The sequence below is a fragment of the Nannospalax galili genome, unplaced genomic scaffold, assembly GCF_000622305.1.
Source record: "Nannospalax galili isolate Female #2095 unplaced genomic scaffold, S.galili_v1.0 scaffold1750, whole genome shotgun sequence".
Lineage (NCBI taxonomy): Eukaryota > Metazoa > Chordata > Mammalia > Rodentia > Spalacidae > Nannospalax > Nannospalax galili.
The window spans coordinates 200,078-214,893 of record NW_008329031.1 but is presented as its reverse complement, the minus strand read 5'-3'; the positions used below and the strand labels follow the sequence as shown (position 1 = coordinate 214,893).

Here is a 14,816-nt window from a genome sequence, read left to right as displayed (position 1 = left end):
AACAAAAAAATAACTAAATTTATAATGAACATAAAGTAAGTATATTATTTTAAACACAGCAAACAGTAATAAGGATTTAGCAATGTTCTCTGGCATATGGCTTCTGGTACCTAATATTTGTACAATTTAAGATCTGAAGCAATCCTTGATGTGGATTTCTTTCATCTGCCCAACAGGATTTTCTGGAGACGGCAGGTGCATGTGCCAGCAGGGATTCGGCCCAGCACCATCACCAGCTCCTTCCCCCAGCTCATGTCCAACGTGGATGCCGCTTATGAAATGGCTGAGAGAGGCATTGCTTTCTTCTTCAAAGGTACCTGAAGATCCATCAAGGAAAGAGACACAGGGACTCAGTGCTCCATCTGTTTGCCTCTCTAGCTCCCACAGTGTTAACTCAGTGATCTTGGGGCAGATCTCAGTTGCTCTTTCTCAGGTTCTTTACAAAATGTCACTCAACACTGCTGTAGCTATGGCAGGAATAACAGTGGCTCTGACTGTTCTCAGAACCAGCCTTTTGAGTTTAGTAGGCATCATGCTCCGTGACCATGGCTAGGGGGCTTAAAAAGCCCTGCCCCCTGTTTAGAATTCTATTGAGATCCATTAGCATCTATCAAAACCCTTTTTGCAAAGTCATGCTCAGGAAAGGAGCCCCTGTGACTTCAGGATATGCGCCCACCAGCTTCCAATCTCTGGCTCCAGCCCTTTACTATTTGAGTAGCTTTGAGAAGGTATCCAACTGCCATGAGACTTCATTTTTCCTCTGCATAGTGATTAGAGTAATACGAGTCTTGAACATGTGTCCAAACAACAGCTAGCCAGTTGAAGTTATCCAAAAAAGCAATAACTTAGTTTTTGCTTATATATTTGCTCAGGGCTAAGGGTAGAAGACTGTTGCCAATTTAAGTGAAAACCATAGCAATTACATATCATTTGCTCCTGAATTATGGGTCTACAAAGGTGAGAGGGGATTATGAACAAAAGGTTATCTTGAAAAAACAAAGGTGTTAAACATGAGACACAATTGTATCAATGTTATTGCTTTCTCACGGTATAAATTCAGTGTCACTTCCAGGAAGTTTGAAGTCTGCTGCATTTCAAATCACTTCTGCACTCCACCCACAGTCGCCATTAGCTTTCGCCCACACCTTGTGGGCCGCAGTCTCCCCCAGGTCCCAGGTCGGTAAATGGCCCCTCTCTAGTCCACGTGGGCAAGACACTAAGGCCATTTTTTCCAAGTCTCTGCTGCCAAGATGGCGCCAATGCTCCTCCCTCCATGGCTAACTCTCCGCAGCTCCCTCTCTGTAGCTAACTCTCCACAGCCAATTCTCTGCAGCAGGCCCTGCCTGTCCGAGGAACAAGTGCCCCTCAGGACACACTCCACCCCTTCCTCCAGCTCTTATAATCTTTCCACCAATCTTCCACTAAGGTCCCTGAGCCTTGGAGGGGGTGACAGATGTAGGACAATCTCGCTTATATGATGGCAAGATAGTGACTTCTTGGGCCTCCCCATTATTCGTCTTCAAGCCATGGCCATTGATCTATCTCAGTGGTGATTCTTCTACTATAAAGACAAATGGAAGGAAGCAGACACATCTAAACAAACATGAATGTAAATACAAATGCCTAGAAGATATCCCAGTAGTACTATATTCATTAAACAGTATACTTATAATGGCTTTCCCACTAGGGCCTGTAGCCTTTCTCGACACAGGACCTTGGCCTGGTCTACAGCACCAGATGTGTGTTACACCCCTAGGACCGGGCCTTATCCAATTAGAAATTTGTCAGTTGTATGTATGTTAGTCGAGCTGTTATTATTGCACTTGCAGGCATTGCTTGGCATGTCCATTGTGTGCAACATGTGGGTCACTAGCTATTTACATGCACATGAACTAGCCCTATTTAAGATCTGTATAGAAATCTTCATGAGTGAAGTGTATTGCTAAGTGTCATAGAATTGCTGTCAACTCCGACTTTTGTTTCCAGGTCCCCACTACTGGATAACACGAGGGTTCCAGATGCAAGGTCCTCCTCGGACCATCTATGACTTTGGGTTCCCAAGGCATGTGCAGCGAATAGATGCTGCTGTCTACCTCAAGGAGCCTCAGAAGACCCTTTTCTTTGTGGGAGATGAATACTACAGGTATGGCTTTCCCCTTATTTGCTACATGTGTTTGATGGGAAGAAAGAAAACAAAACTTTTGCAAAAACTAACACAAGCAACTTGGCAACAGGCCTATTGACCTGTTACCAGATTGTCTTTACAATATAGAACCACTCAAGAAACCCTTTTTCGGTCTCTAGGATGGCAAGCATCCTGTTATTTCAATGGACACACTAACTGGGCCCCTGTGGCCTCAAAGAGTGAAGGTGGTGTCCCCAAGTTTGTCACTGTCCAATAGGAATTGTTTGAGGGGAAATGGACTCCACTGTTGGGGCCAAAATGGATTTGGTCTCAAATGTGCTGTTCTTCAGAAGAAAGTTCTGTTGAAAGGAAAGGCTTTATTGTTAAGTCCTTTCAGCCAAACTGATACAAGAAGGTGTTTCCCATTCAAAGGGAACTGCACATGATTCCCATGTCCTTCAGGGGTTTATAATAAGCAAATCTACACAAGGTCTGGCCTGTCATCCAGTCACTGTGCCTAGGGCCACACCCAGCTCACCTGCTAAGGTTCTTTCTACCCTTAGTTGATTGATGTTGGAAAATGATGTAAGCTCCCTGCCAAGTACCTTCAAAGACCCCCAGTGCCTCTGAACTCCCTCTTCTGCTTCCGTTCTCTCTTTGCTGTTGCCTATTTCCTTGAACTTCAAAAGAGAGGCAAAACCAGATCTAAACAGGTGGTATGCCAAATACCTTATGTCCGTGATAGGGCTCTGGAATAAAGCAAGCAAACACCCAACTTTGCCCATCATCTCTTTTAAATAACCACTTATACAGAATAAAAGAAATTGATAAAAATATTTACTATCTTCTCCCACCGACTGACATTATCATCTTTAATTTGGACATAGGAAACTAACACACTAGAGCACACATGCACTTCATGAGTTTTTTTTTTTTTTTTTTTTTTGAATTTTTTTTTTTTTTTTTTTTTTTTTATGGAAACAGTTCCAAACAAACATAGGCCCTATTGCCTCTTGTCAGCACCCCCAAGAGCCCGGAAGCATTGCCAAAAGAGCCTTGTACTCTCAAGAGTTATGGCTTCGAGTCCAGCATTTAAACTTCTAAGCCAGCTATCTTTCTCTCAAAACTTTCTATCTGAAACATTGTGTTGAAATTTGTCTATGGAGGTATCTCCTGGTTAGAGTATGGTTTTCTTTGGGCTGTCTTTAAGACAATCACAGTGCTGACAGAGGCTGGTAGGATGGTGGGTGAGGAACCTGATTTCCATTGTGGATTTCCAGTCAATGAGACGGTCTGTATGAGTACAAGGATGGGCAGTATGGGGGAAGGTATGTGAAGACTGTTTCAATTCATTTCTCAGAGTGTTCACAGACTGATCTCCCCTGGAGGGGGATGATCTGCAGTCTCACGATTTCTCCTCTCTGTTGCTTGATCCTTAGTCTCACCTACTAGAATATTCAGTAAAGTATGGCTGAATGGAAGCTTAATGAGGGCATCAGCTTGAAATTTTCTATACATTAGAGGTTGGGGAGGGAAACAGTCTCTGGTTTTAATGATATTGGAATACTGTACTTTTCCAACTGGATCTTTGTGAATGTCTATTAAGGAAGAGCCTTTATTTTTTCACATTTATTTGGGGTGGTGGCACGTGTACCGTGGTGCATGTATAGAAGTCAAGGGATGGCTTGTCAGAGTCGCTTCTCTCCTTCCACCATGTGGGTTCTGGAGATTGAACTTAGGTTCTCAGGCTTGTGGTAGATGTCTTTACCTGCTGAGCCACCTCACCAGCCCAGTGAACAGTATTCAGTAATCCAGATAAAGAAGGTTCATTGTGAAGTTGGTCTGGGGCCATTAACTCAAATCCATGAGCTCATTTTGCTAGCCAGGAAGGGAAATCACCTTCCTGGGGTGTTAGGGGATGTGATGCATACAGGCACCCAGCACAGGGCCCAGAACTCAAAAAGCAAAACTTCAGTAACAGCAGAACTCTCATGGTGCTTTAAAATATGTGATCACTGCCAAGTGACTGCTTTAACCTCAATATTCATCTGAGCAGCAATCCAGTCAAAGAGCTAATCAAAGGGAATTTCCTTTCTAAACGCTAAAAGCCCCTGACAGTGGACTGAACTCCTTTCCATGAAAGGAATTCTCAACTTAATGCTCTGCCATGTGTACTAAAGAATTTAAATTTTAAAAACCCTGACCTATAACTGAAAAGTTTAGAGAAAGCTATTGCTACAGCCCTATGGGTAAAATCCCCAGAACTCTGCACACAAGGTCCCACATATTATGCATCTGTCATGTGAAACCCTATGTTGGTTAGAAATTGTGGTCAGCTGCTAATAGCACACATCCAGAAATAACTGTAGCTGCAATACCTAAGGGTTTCCTTTTGGTGCATATAAAACAGCTGAAGTTTAACAGATTTATAGCTGGAATCGTGGGTCTGTCGTTGGGACACAAGTTTCTTCTAACATTTTGCCCCCGTATTCTTAAAATGTGGTTTCCATTCTCGTGGTTACCTCATGATTGAACTCAGTCAACCCCCTTTTCTTCTAAACGGAAAAAGGAAAAAATGTAGGAGGAACGAGCAAAGGGCAAAGGGGACAGCTAAGCACAAAGCCACACTAAAAGGCACAGAACCTGGTTAGCCTCCATGAATGGTTGATCTTACCTGCCCTGATCATTTGTCATGTTTTGTCTTGGTCTTCCTGATGATTCGGCCTGTGACAGAAACAAAATTAAAACATGCTTCTTGTCAGGAAACGACTCCACAAGTTCCTAGGATTTGGGCCCAGTTTCCGTAAATAAAGTGCATACAAAAACAGTTGAAGAATTTCCTCTACAGGGGACTGAAGACTAACTTGAGACCAGTCACACAATACTAACTTACAGGGGAGTGGCACACACAGAGTCACAACATGAAATCTCAAAGGAGACTTGGCCTGCTGTGACGTACATCACCAAGTGACATGTTGATGACTTGTGCTACACATATGACATATTAAACCAGTGACACATTAAACTTGGCCAGCCAGGGCTGCTTCCTCAGACATCAGATTACTTTTATTCCTTCCCTTCTTCTAATTGGCTCTAATAATTTGATCAGTTTTTCTTTCTTTGTATTTCTTCCACTATCGACAGCTAATTTCTCCTCTTCAGTGTTTCCCTTCATCCACTAAGAACAACTCAGTGACTGTGTTAGGGGTTCCCACTGGTGGGGGATGCAGTTTATCTCCATCATCCTTTGAGATAGTTGATGGTTTCTAATTTGCATATCTACAGCCCCCCACCCTTTTCACTCACGTTGGGGTTTCTGGAATAATCCATCTCTGCAGACAGACTATGGCATCATTGCTATAAAGTAGGACACATCTCCCACATTCTACCAACTAGATGTTCTAGTAATACTGTAAGGTATTTTTATTTAAAGATTTTATGGTTAGCTACTATAGAGAAATAAATAACAGGGAACAAAAGTAGTAATAATAAAGTAGAATTAAAATTGCTTAGTAATGTCTTAAAGCTTTTTATCAAATTGCCACATTCAACCAAGGGTTACTGTGTGCAAATGTGTTTCTGCCTCTGTACTGAAATTTTGATACTTCAAAGAAGGCACAGAATTTCCTGGTGAAGGGTGTGGGCAGGAGGGCTATGGATGGAGCTCAGAAGTAGAACACTTCCCTAGCAAGTGTGAGGCCCTGAGTTCAATCCCCAGCATGGCAAAAACAGGATGAGCAAAGAGAGAAAAGGAGTAAGGGGGCCCAGCATTCATCTCAAGTCTACCAGCAAGGGTCAGGTAATCTCTCTCTGTCTGCAAAATAGATGCAGAAATTGCACCTACTTCGCAGAGTTACAGGATTGAATGATAAAAATGGGAAATGTTTGTCACCTAATAAGACTCAGTTTATATTGGGCTAATTATTAACCAACTCTCCACAGGTCTTCCAGCCCAGAGTAGGCAGAGCAGGTCTATAGATAAATGATTAACAGAAATACAAGTGCCAAGAGAGGCCTCATGGGAGACTATGGAGCTTTCAGGGAGCAGAAACAAAGGGGAATCAGCCAGGTCTAGCAAAGTATCAGGAAAGACTTCTCAGAGGAAGTAATGACTGCCCTCCCCTTTGATAGCTGAGTAGCAGTTTCCCAGGGGGGCAGGTAACTTCCAGGCAGAGAGAGCAATTGAAGCCAACACGCTGGGACAAGAAATAGACTGAGTGTGGGGAGAATCACAGGGTTCAACATGAGAACGCAGGACAAAGGAGAAGTGTAGGCCAAGACAAGCAGGGCAGTAGTAGACCATGGCGGCCGACCATTTTCTAGGAAGATCCCTGTTTCCTCTCTAGTAAAGAGGAGCCTGGGTAAGTCTTAAATAAGGGATTAACTCAGTGTGATTTGTGATACCATAACATCACTCTGTCATCAAAGGGACATGACCAGAAACCAACCAGAATAAAGCCACAGCCACAGAGTGCTCAAAGCCCATTCCGAGTGCTCTAAGAAATTTCTTAGACTCCACAGCCAAGCACCCTGCATGTAGCAAAGCCATCACTGAAAACGAAAGAGAAATAAAAATGTTCTCCAAAAACTAAGAATTTTTTTGCTTGCAGACTTGCCTTATAAGAAATAGTAAAGGGAGTTATTTAAACTGAAAGTAAATGAATCTATACAAGTCAAATGCACACACATGTGCACATGCATGCACGCATACACATGCACACTCACATACACAGACACACACAGACATGTGCGCACACACACAAGCAGCAGCAAATGTAATTATAAGATGAATATGTATTTCTTCTTATTTTCTTCTCTTAACTAATTTGAAAATCAGCTTCATGATATGAACATACATATGTAATTGTATTGTTGGAATCATGACATAGAAATGTATTTGCTAACTCCACAAAGGGCTGAGTGGAAGAAAAGCTGTGTTGGGCTGTAGAAATGACACCAGGTGATAACACAAATTCATGGGATGTGTTACACAATGATAAACTAACCCAAGTACAGATAAAAACCTGTGCTCCCTTCTTCCCTCAGCTTCTTTACAAAGCACTAAATTATATAAAATTATAGTTCTATGTAAAAATTATTTAGGGCTTATGATACGTATATATATAATGTGTGCCCCAATAAAATTACAGAAAGGAAGGGGTTGGAATAGTCATGGAGGAGGAGATCTCTGCATTTCACTGGGATTAAGATAGTATCAATCAAAAGCTGACCTTGTTATGGGTTTTGTTGGAGATTTTGAGTGTGTGTGTGTGTGTGTGTGTGTGCACTCAGGTGCACATGTGTACATGTGCATGTGGAGGCCAGAAGACAATCTTAGGTGTCATTCTTCAGGCACAATCCATTTTTCCTTTTTCTTTCTCTTTCTTTTTTATTTATATATATGTATGTGTGCCTGCATGCGTGTATGTACCACATGCATGCAGGAGCCTGTAGAAGCCAGAGAAGGGCACTGGATCTCCTGGAACTGGAGTTACAGGTGGTTGTGATCCACCATGTGGGTGCTGGGAACCCAGTATGACTCCTCTACAGGAACAGTATGTGGTCTTAACACTGAGCCATCTCTCCATCCCTCTAGCTCCCATTTTTGTTTTTTTGAGACAGAGTCTCACACTGGCCTAAGGCTCACCAAGTAGGTCAGGCTGGCTGGCCAGTAGGCCTCAGGGATCCTCCTGTCTCTGCCTCCTAGCTGGGGATAAGAAGCATGGGCCACCATATCTGGCTGTTTGGGTTTCTTTAACATGTATTCTATGGACTGAACTTAGATGCTCATGCTTGTAAGTCAAGCATTTCACCACTTGAGCTCTCTCCCCATCCCCTGAAGCTGAGTCTGTCAAGTGAAGATGTAGATGGAACCAGGTGTGGTACCTGGCATGCCTGTGATCCCGGCACTTGGGAATGGAGGCATAAGCTCAGTAGTGTAAGGTTCTCAGCTACATTGTGAATATGAGACTGGTCTTGCCTACATGAGACTGTCTCAAAAAATCAACAACAAAGACAGATATGATAAGCTTCATAGCAACCACTAATGAAATAACTTAGAAAGTACAGTGAAAAAAATCATTAGGAAATTAAAATGATATATTAGAATTTTTCACCAATAAAAAGAAAGCAATAAAAAAGGAAAAAGCATGAGATCTAAAGGGGAAAAAAAGACAAAATAGTCATAAAGCGATCAGTAAGATTAAATATAAGTAGGTTAAACAATCTAATCAAACAGTAGGGATTATCAGATTAGATTTTTAAAGGATCTGTGTTTTTCTACTAGCTGCACATTTTGTTTGTTTATTTATCTTACATTAATTTGAGGGTGGTGGCACACATACCATGGCATATCTGGGGAGGTGAGAGGACAACCTGAAGAAGTCAGTTCTCTCTTTTCAAAATGTGGGCTCCAGGAATTGAACTCAGGTCCTTGTCAAACTTGGGGCCTTGATGACAAGTGCCTTTATCCACTGAGCCATCTCACCAACCTCAGGAAGATAGAAGCAGGGCCAGTGAGATGACTCAGTGGGTTAAGGAGCTTCCTACTAAGCCACACGTACACATGGACAATCACACACAGAAATGCGCACACAAATAAGTAAGTTTATTCTTTTTAAAAAGATATAAATAGATTGAAAATAAAAGAATGGAAAATATGCCCTGCAAATGGAAACCATAAGAAAGTTTGTCTGGTTATATTAATATCAAGTACAAAAGACTTTAAAATAAAAACTGTTACTACAGATAAAGGACATCTTATAATGATAAAAGAGATGAAGAGAACAATTATAAACTATTTAAATATGGCTTCAACAACAGAGTTCCAAAATGTACAAAGCAAAATTGGATAGAAATGATGAGAGAAATTATAGATGAAGCCCTAATAGAGACTTCAGTGTCTTGATTTTCAATAATGGGTAGAGCAAATAGGTCAACAAGGAAAAGAAGACTTAAGCAGCTGTATGAGCCCGCTAGAATCAATACATACCCTTCGGGCATTCTAATCAACAGCAGCATTGTTGCCAAGGGTACACAGAGCCTTCTCCTGGACAGGAGATAATGCTAGGCCACAATGCAAGTCTTGGTAATGTTAAAAACAATTGAAAGCAAACAATTCTCTGGTCACACTGGAATAAAGTTAGAAAACAATGCCAGAAGGAAAACTGGAAATTTTATAGATATGTGAACATTAAACAAAAACACTATTTGTCAATGAGAAGAAATCATCAGAGCAGGGATATAGCTCAGAAGTATTGTTTGACAAGCATGTATGAAGCCCTAGGCCCAATCCTCAGCATAAAGAGAAAGAGAAAAAAAGAGATGGGGGTGGGGCAAAGAAATCATAAGATAAATTAGAAAATCTTTAAAATTAGGACTAAATGAAAATTAAAACATATACCAAAAGTTACAGGATGCACTGGAGGCAGTTTTCAGAGGGACATTTATAGATAAAAGTTCCTATATGAAGAAAAAGGAAGACTTCAAATCAGTAACTTAGCTTTTCACTTTTGCAGAGGACCTGGGTTCAATCCTAGCACCCACATGGCAGCTAACAACCATCTATAACTCCAGTGCCAGGGGCTCCAATGCCTCTTCTGACCTCTGCAAGCATTGCATAACACAGATGTATAACATGCGTGCATAACATGGGTGCACTTACACACATGCAGGTAATACACTCACACGCATAAAAATAAAATAATTTTTTTAAAGCCACTGAAAAATACAAAGCTAGAGGAAGCAAAAAGAAATAAAAAAGATTACAGTGGAAATAAATGAAATAAAGAAGAAATCAGCAATTTGAGAATATCCACAAAAACAAACTTTGGTTTTTTGAGAACATCAAGAAAAGTAACTAACTCTTTACTAGATTGACCAAGTGAAAAAGGAAACAAACTTACTAGGACCAGAAATGAAACATTTTTCCTGATGACCTTACAGAATTTGAGAGGATGATAAAGGAATGCAGTGAACAACTGTGTACCAGTATTGTAGAAAACTAACTACAGTGCACAAATCCCTAGGAAGACACAACAAAATAATGACTAAGACAGTAAAAATGAGCCCGAGGCCAGTGGGATGGTAACGGCACTTGCTGCCAAGACCCACATGGTGGAAGGAGAAAGAGACATGATTCCCTCAGTTGTCCCCTGACCTCCATATGTGAGCTGTGGCACATGACATACACATACACACACACACACACACACACACACACACACACACACACACACACAAATTCGAAATAAAATGAATCTTTAAAAAGAAATATTTACAAATTCTTATAAAACAAAATTTACTCTATATATTTCAAATTGAAATAATACTGAACAAATAATTTCAGAATATTTTGTAAATGGGCTGGTTCATTAATTATTTTTACCAAAACATTTAAAGAATTAATACCAAATCTTCACAAACATCTCCAAAATACAGAAGAGAAGAGAGCACTGCCTAACTCAAATGAGGCCAGCAAGTCCTGAATACCAAAATCAGACACAGACATCCTAAGAAAATAGAACTTCAGACCAATACCTATTTGTTAATGCAAGTATAAAACTGCTCCAAAAATACTACCTAACAAAAACAGAAAATATGTAAGGTTGTTTTAACATCCAAAAATCAAATAATATCACATTTTAATATAGATAGAATAAGAAAAACTATATGATCATGTCAATAGGTATAGAGAAAGCATTTGGCAAAACCCTCCACCATTTTATGGTAAAAAGAAACATGCCAGCAATATAGAAATAGAAACTTTCTGAAGCTGATAAAGAGAATCTAAGAAAACCCACAGATGACATCATATCCATCAGTAAATGATTAAGTGCTCCTCTACCTAAGATCAGGAGCAAAATGAAAATTCCCAGTCTTCCCACTTCCTGCTCAATGTTTACAGGAGGTTCTAACCAGGGCAATTAAACAAGAACAAATGAAATAAAAGTCATCCAGATGAGACAGTCAAACTAGGTCTATTTATATGTGATATAATCTTCTAATAAAACAGATTTAATATTCTACAAAACTATTATACACAGCAAATATATTCAACATGGTTGCAAGGATGAAAATAAAGGTAGACAAAATCCCAGTCTGACATGGGAGGTGGTCACAAAGTCCTACTGCTAACTAAGGAGCTATTGGCAATTGATGAGAGAGAGAGAGAGAGAGAGAGAGAGAGATGGTTGCAAGGATGAAAATAAAGGTAGACAAAATCCCAGTCTGACATGGGAGGTGGTCACAAAGTCCTACTGCTAACTAAGGAGCTATTGGCAATTGATGAGAGAGAGGGAGAGAGAGAGGCTATTTTCTTCAAGGATGCAAACCCTGAGAGGTTACCCATGCTCCAGAAAATGGTCTGACACCCATGCATGTTGAATGGACTCAATGAGTTAAAAAAAGAAAGAAAGAAAGAAAAGAAAAAAGAAAGAACCCGTGAAATTGAGAGGGAACAGTGGTGGGTGGGTACGGGGGAGGAATTGGAGGAGGAATTAGAGCAGAAGAAATGGGAGATGGACTTGATCAAAACACATTATATGTATGTGCAAAATTCTCCAACAATAAAAAAATTAAACAATTTAGTACAGCATCATAGACACTAAGATATTTAAAAATAAACTTTACATGAGGCTGGAGAGATGGCTCAGCAGTTACGAACACTGGCTGCTCTTGCAGAGGACCAAGGTTCAGTTCCTAGCACGCATATGGCAGCTAACAACCATCTGTAACTCCAGTTCCAGGAAATCTGATTCCCTCTTCTGGCCTCCACAGGCATTGCATGACACAAGTGTCCTTACATATGCAGGCAAAATGCTCATATACATAAAATAAAAACAAATAAAATTTTAAAATAAAATAAATTTACAAGAGATTGAAATTACATAATCTAAAAACTTAAATATTGTTTAAAGAAATTAAACAACATTCAAATGGAAAGATATTTCATGTTCATGGATTGAAAGCCTTGACATTGGGCTGGAGAGATGGCTCAGCAGTTAAGAGCACTGGCTGCTCTGGTTCGGTTCCCAGCACCCACATGGTGTGATGTCTCCACCCTCTTCTGACCTTTGAGAGCACTGCGCAACAGGGGTGCGCTTATGTACATGCAGGCAATACACTCACACACATAAAAAATGAAAAAAGAAAACCTTGGTTTTGTAAGATAGCAGTGCTCCCCAAATTGATCTAGAGATTGAACACAATCCTATCAGAATATCACTAGCTTCTTTGTAAAAACTGATCAGCTAAACTTTAAATCCACATGGAAATTCACAGGCAAAAAAAATTTTTTTTTAATCCGAAGAAAGAACAGATTTAGAGAACTTACACTTCCTGGTTTCAAAACTCACTGTAAAGGAACAACAAGCCAAAAGGTCTGTACCATCATAAAGATGACATATATATGGAATCAAATATGGAGTCTAGAACTGAATGACGTCTAAGTATCTATAGTGAAGCTGTCTTTCACAAGCTGCTAAGTCCATTCAATGGAGAAAGAATAGTCTCCACAAATTGTGTTGGAACAAGTGAAGGGCCACACAAAAAGCATAAAACTAGACTCTTCATATTATATACAAAATGGACTCGAAATTGCTCAGAAGCCTTAAGCATAGGAAAAGCTATGAAACTTTTACAGCAAAATATAAACTCCATTACTTTGGATTCGGCACTGGGTGCTTAACTATGATACCTCTGCAAAAAACCTAAAAGGGGGATCAAACTGGACTTCATCAAAAGTAAAAACTTTTCTGCTTCAAAGGACACTAGCAGGAAAGTACGAAGCCATCGGAGTAGGAAAAATGTACGTCATGTATCTGACAAATGACTTGCAGCTTGTAGCTCAATTAATAGACACATGCAGTTAAAATATGATCAAAGGACCTGACTGGACATTTCTCAAAAGAAGCTATGCAAATGTACTATATAAGCACATGCAAAGATGCTCAACAAAGACATCAGATAAACATGAACCAAAACCACAAGACATTACTTCATATGTATTAGGAAATGCTAATAAGAAGCTAAATCATAGCATGTTGAAAATGTAGGAAATCAGAACTCTCATACAACTGCTGATAGGATGGTAAATTAATGGGGCCACAATGGAAAACAGTCTCTTCAGTGGAACTACCACCAGATCCAGAATTCCAGTCTTTTATTCCTAAAAGAAATAAAACAATATGTCCACATAAAAACTGTATCCAAATATTCATAATAGCATCCCATAATAGCCAAATGGTGGAAAAAAACCAAATTACCATCAGATGTTGAGTCAGTATATAAAATGTGATAAATTCATATCATTGAATATTATGTGGCCATAAAAGTGAAATAAAGTATGGATAAATGCTACAATATGTATTTGAAGGGTTATAATAAGTTAAAGAAGGCAGTTGTGCATGCACGTGCACACGCGCGTGTGCACACACACACACACACACACACACACACACACACAACTGACCTCTGGCTTCTACACGTGCACTCACACACCTCAGACACTGTCGACCTAATTTTTTGTGACAGAGTATCTTCACTGGCCTCGACCTCACTCTGTAAACTAGGCAGGCTGTAAGCGAGCCCCTGGGACTGGGCTTGTCTCTGTCTCCCAGCTCTAGGATTTCAAGTGTGCACCACTATGCCCAGCTGTTCTTGTGGGTTCTAAGGATCAAACTCAGATTCTCACGCATGCAAGGCAAGCACTTTATTCCCTGTGCCATCTTCCAAGCCCCATGAAGTTTCTTGTGGAAACAAGGTCAGAGTTCTAAAATGAATTGTTGGGCTAGAGAGATGGCTCAGTGGTTAATAGCACTGGCTGCCCTTGTAGAGGTTCAGTTCCCTGTACTCACATGGCAGCTAACAACCTTCCGTAAGTCCAGTTCCAGGGGATCCTATGCCTTCTTCTAGCCCCTACAAGTTTGCACACGCATGGTACACTTACATGCATGCAGGCAAAACACACACATTTTAAAAAATCAAAAAATTAAAATGGATTTTTGTTGACAGTAATTCCACTCTATGAGTATAATAAGGGGAAAAAAAACATTGGATTGGTAAAGCAGAGCAAGAGAGACCATTGCAGTAATCCTGCAGAGATGATGACTTTGAGGGCGAAGGGTAAATCTGATGGCTTTTCAAGCAGTAGAAAACTTAGATCTTGGTAACTAACTGTTAGAGATCCTAACCTTGATCAATAATGTTTTTATTTTGACACTTACCAAAACAGAAAGCTTAAGAAAAACAGAATTACAAGAAAATAAAGGAATTCCATTTCGAGTATGTAAAATTTGATATGCTGGTGAGACCCAGGATTGTAAATGTCCAGAAGTAAGATGGGTGTCTAGGTCCTGATCCCAAAAGAAGAGAATTTAGAATTCTGCCAGAAGAAAGCAGCAGAGTTCATCAGGTGATCATCAGGTGGTAACTGAATCCTTGGGGACCATGAGGCTGCCCCATAAGAGAGACTCGGAGGACAGAGTGTGGTGTTGCTTGTAGAAAACATGGATATAAGAGCCAGGCATGGCAGCCCACACCTCCCAGCACTCAAGAGGTAGACACAGGAGGATCTTGTGAGATTGAGGCCAGCCTGGTCTACACAGAGTTCCAAACCAGCTAGGGCTACAGGGAAACCCAGGAAGTAAGGAAGGAAGGAAGGAAGGAAGGAAGGGAGGGAGGGAGGGAGGGA

General features: G+C 40.5%; 1 protein-coding gene across 1 annotated transcript in view; it reads left to right on the top strand.

Annotated features, from left to right (window-relative positions):
* Mmp20 (matrix metallopeptidase 20) overlaps window positions 1-14,816 on the top strand; it is a 48,305-nt gene that overhangs the window by 28,295 nt on the left and 5,194 nt on the right. The window contains exons 7-8 of the mRNA XM_008829897.1: window positions 177-313; window positions 1,987-2,143. Coding sequence (XP_008828119.1) covers window positions 177-313; window positions 1,987-2,143 — 294 coding nt within the window. The remainder of the gene's footprint in view (window positions 1-176; window positions 314-1,986; window positions 2,144-14,816) is intronic.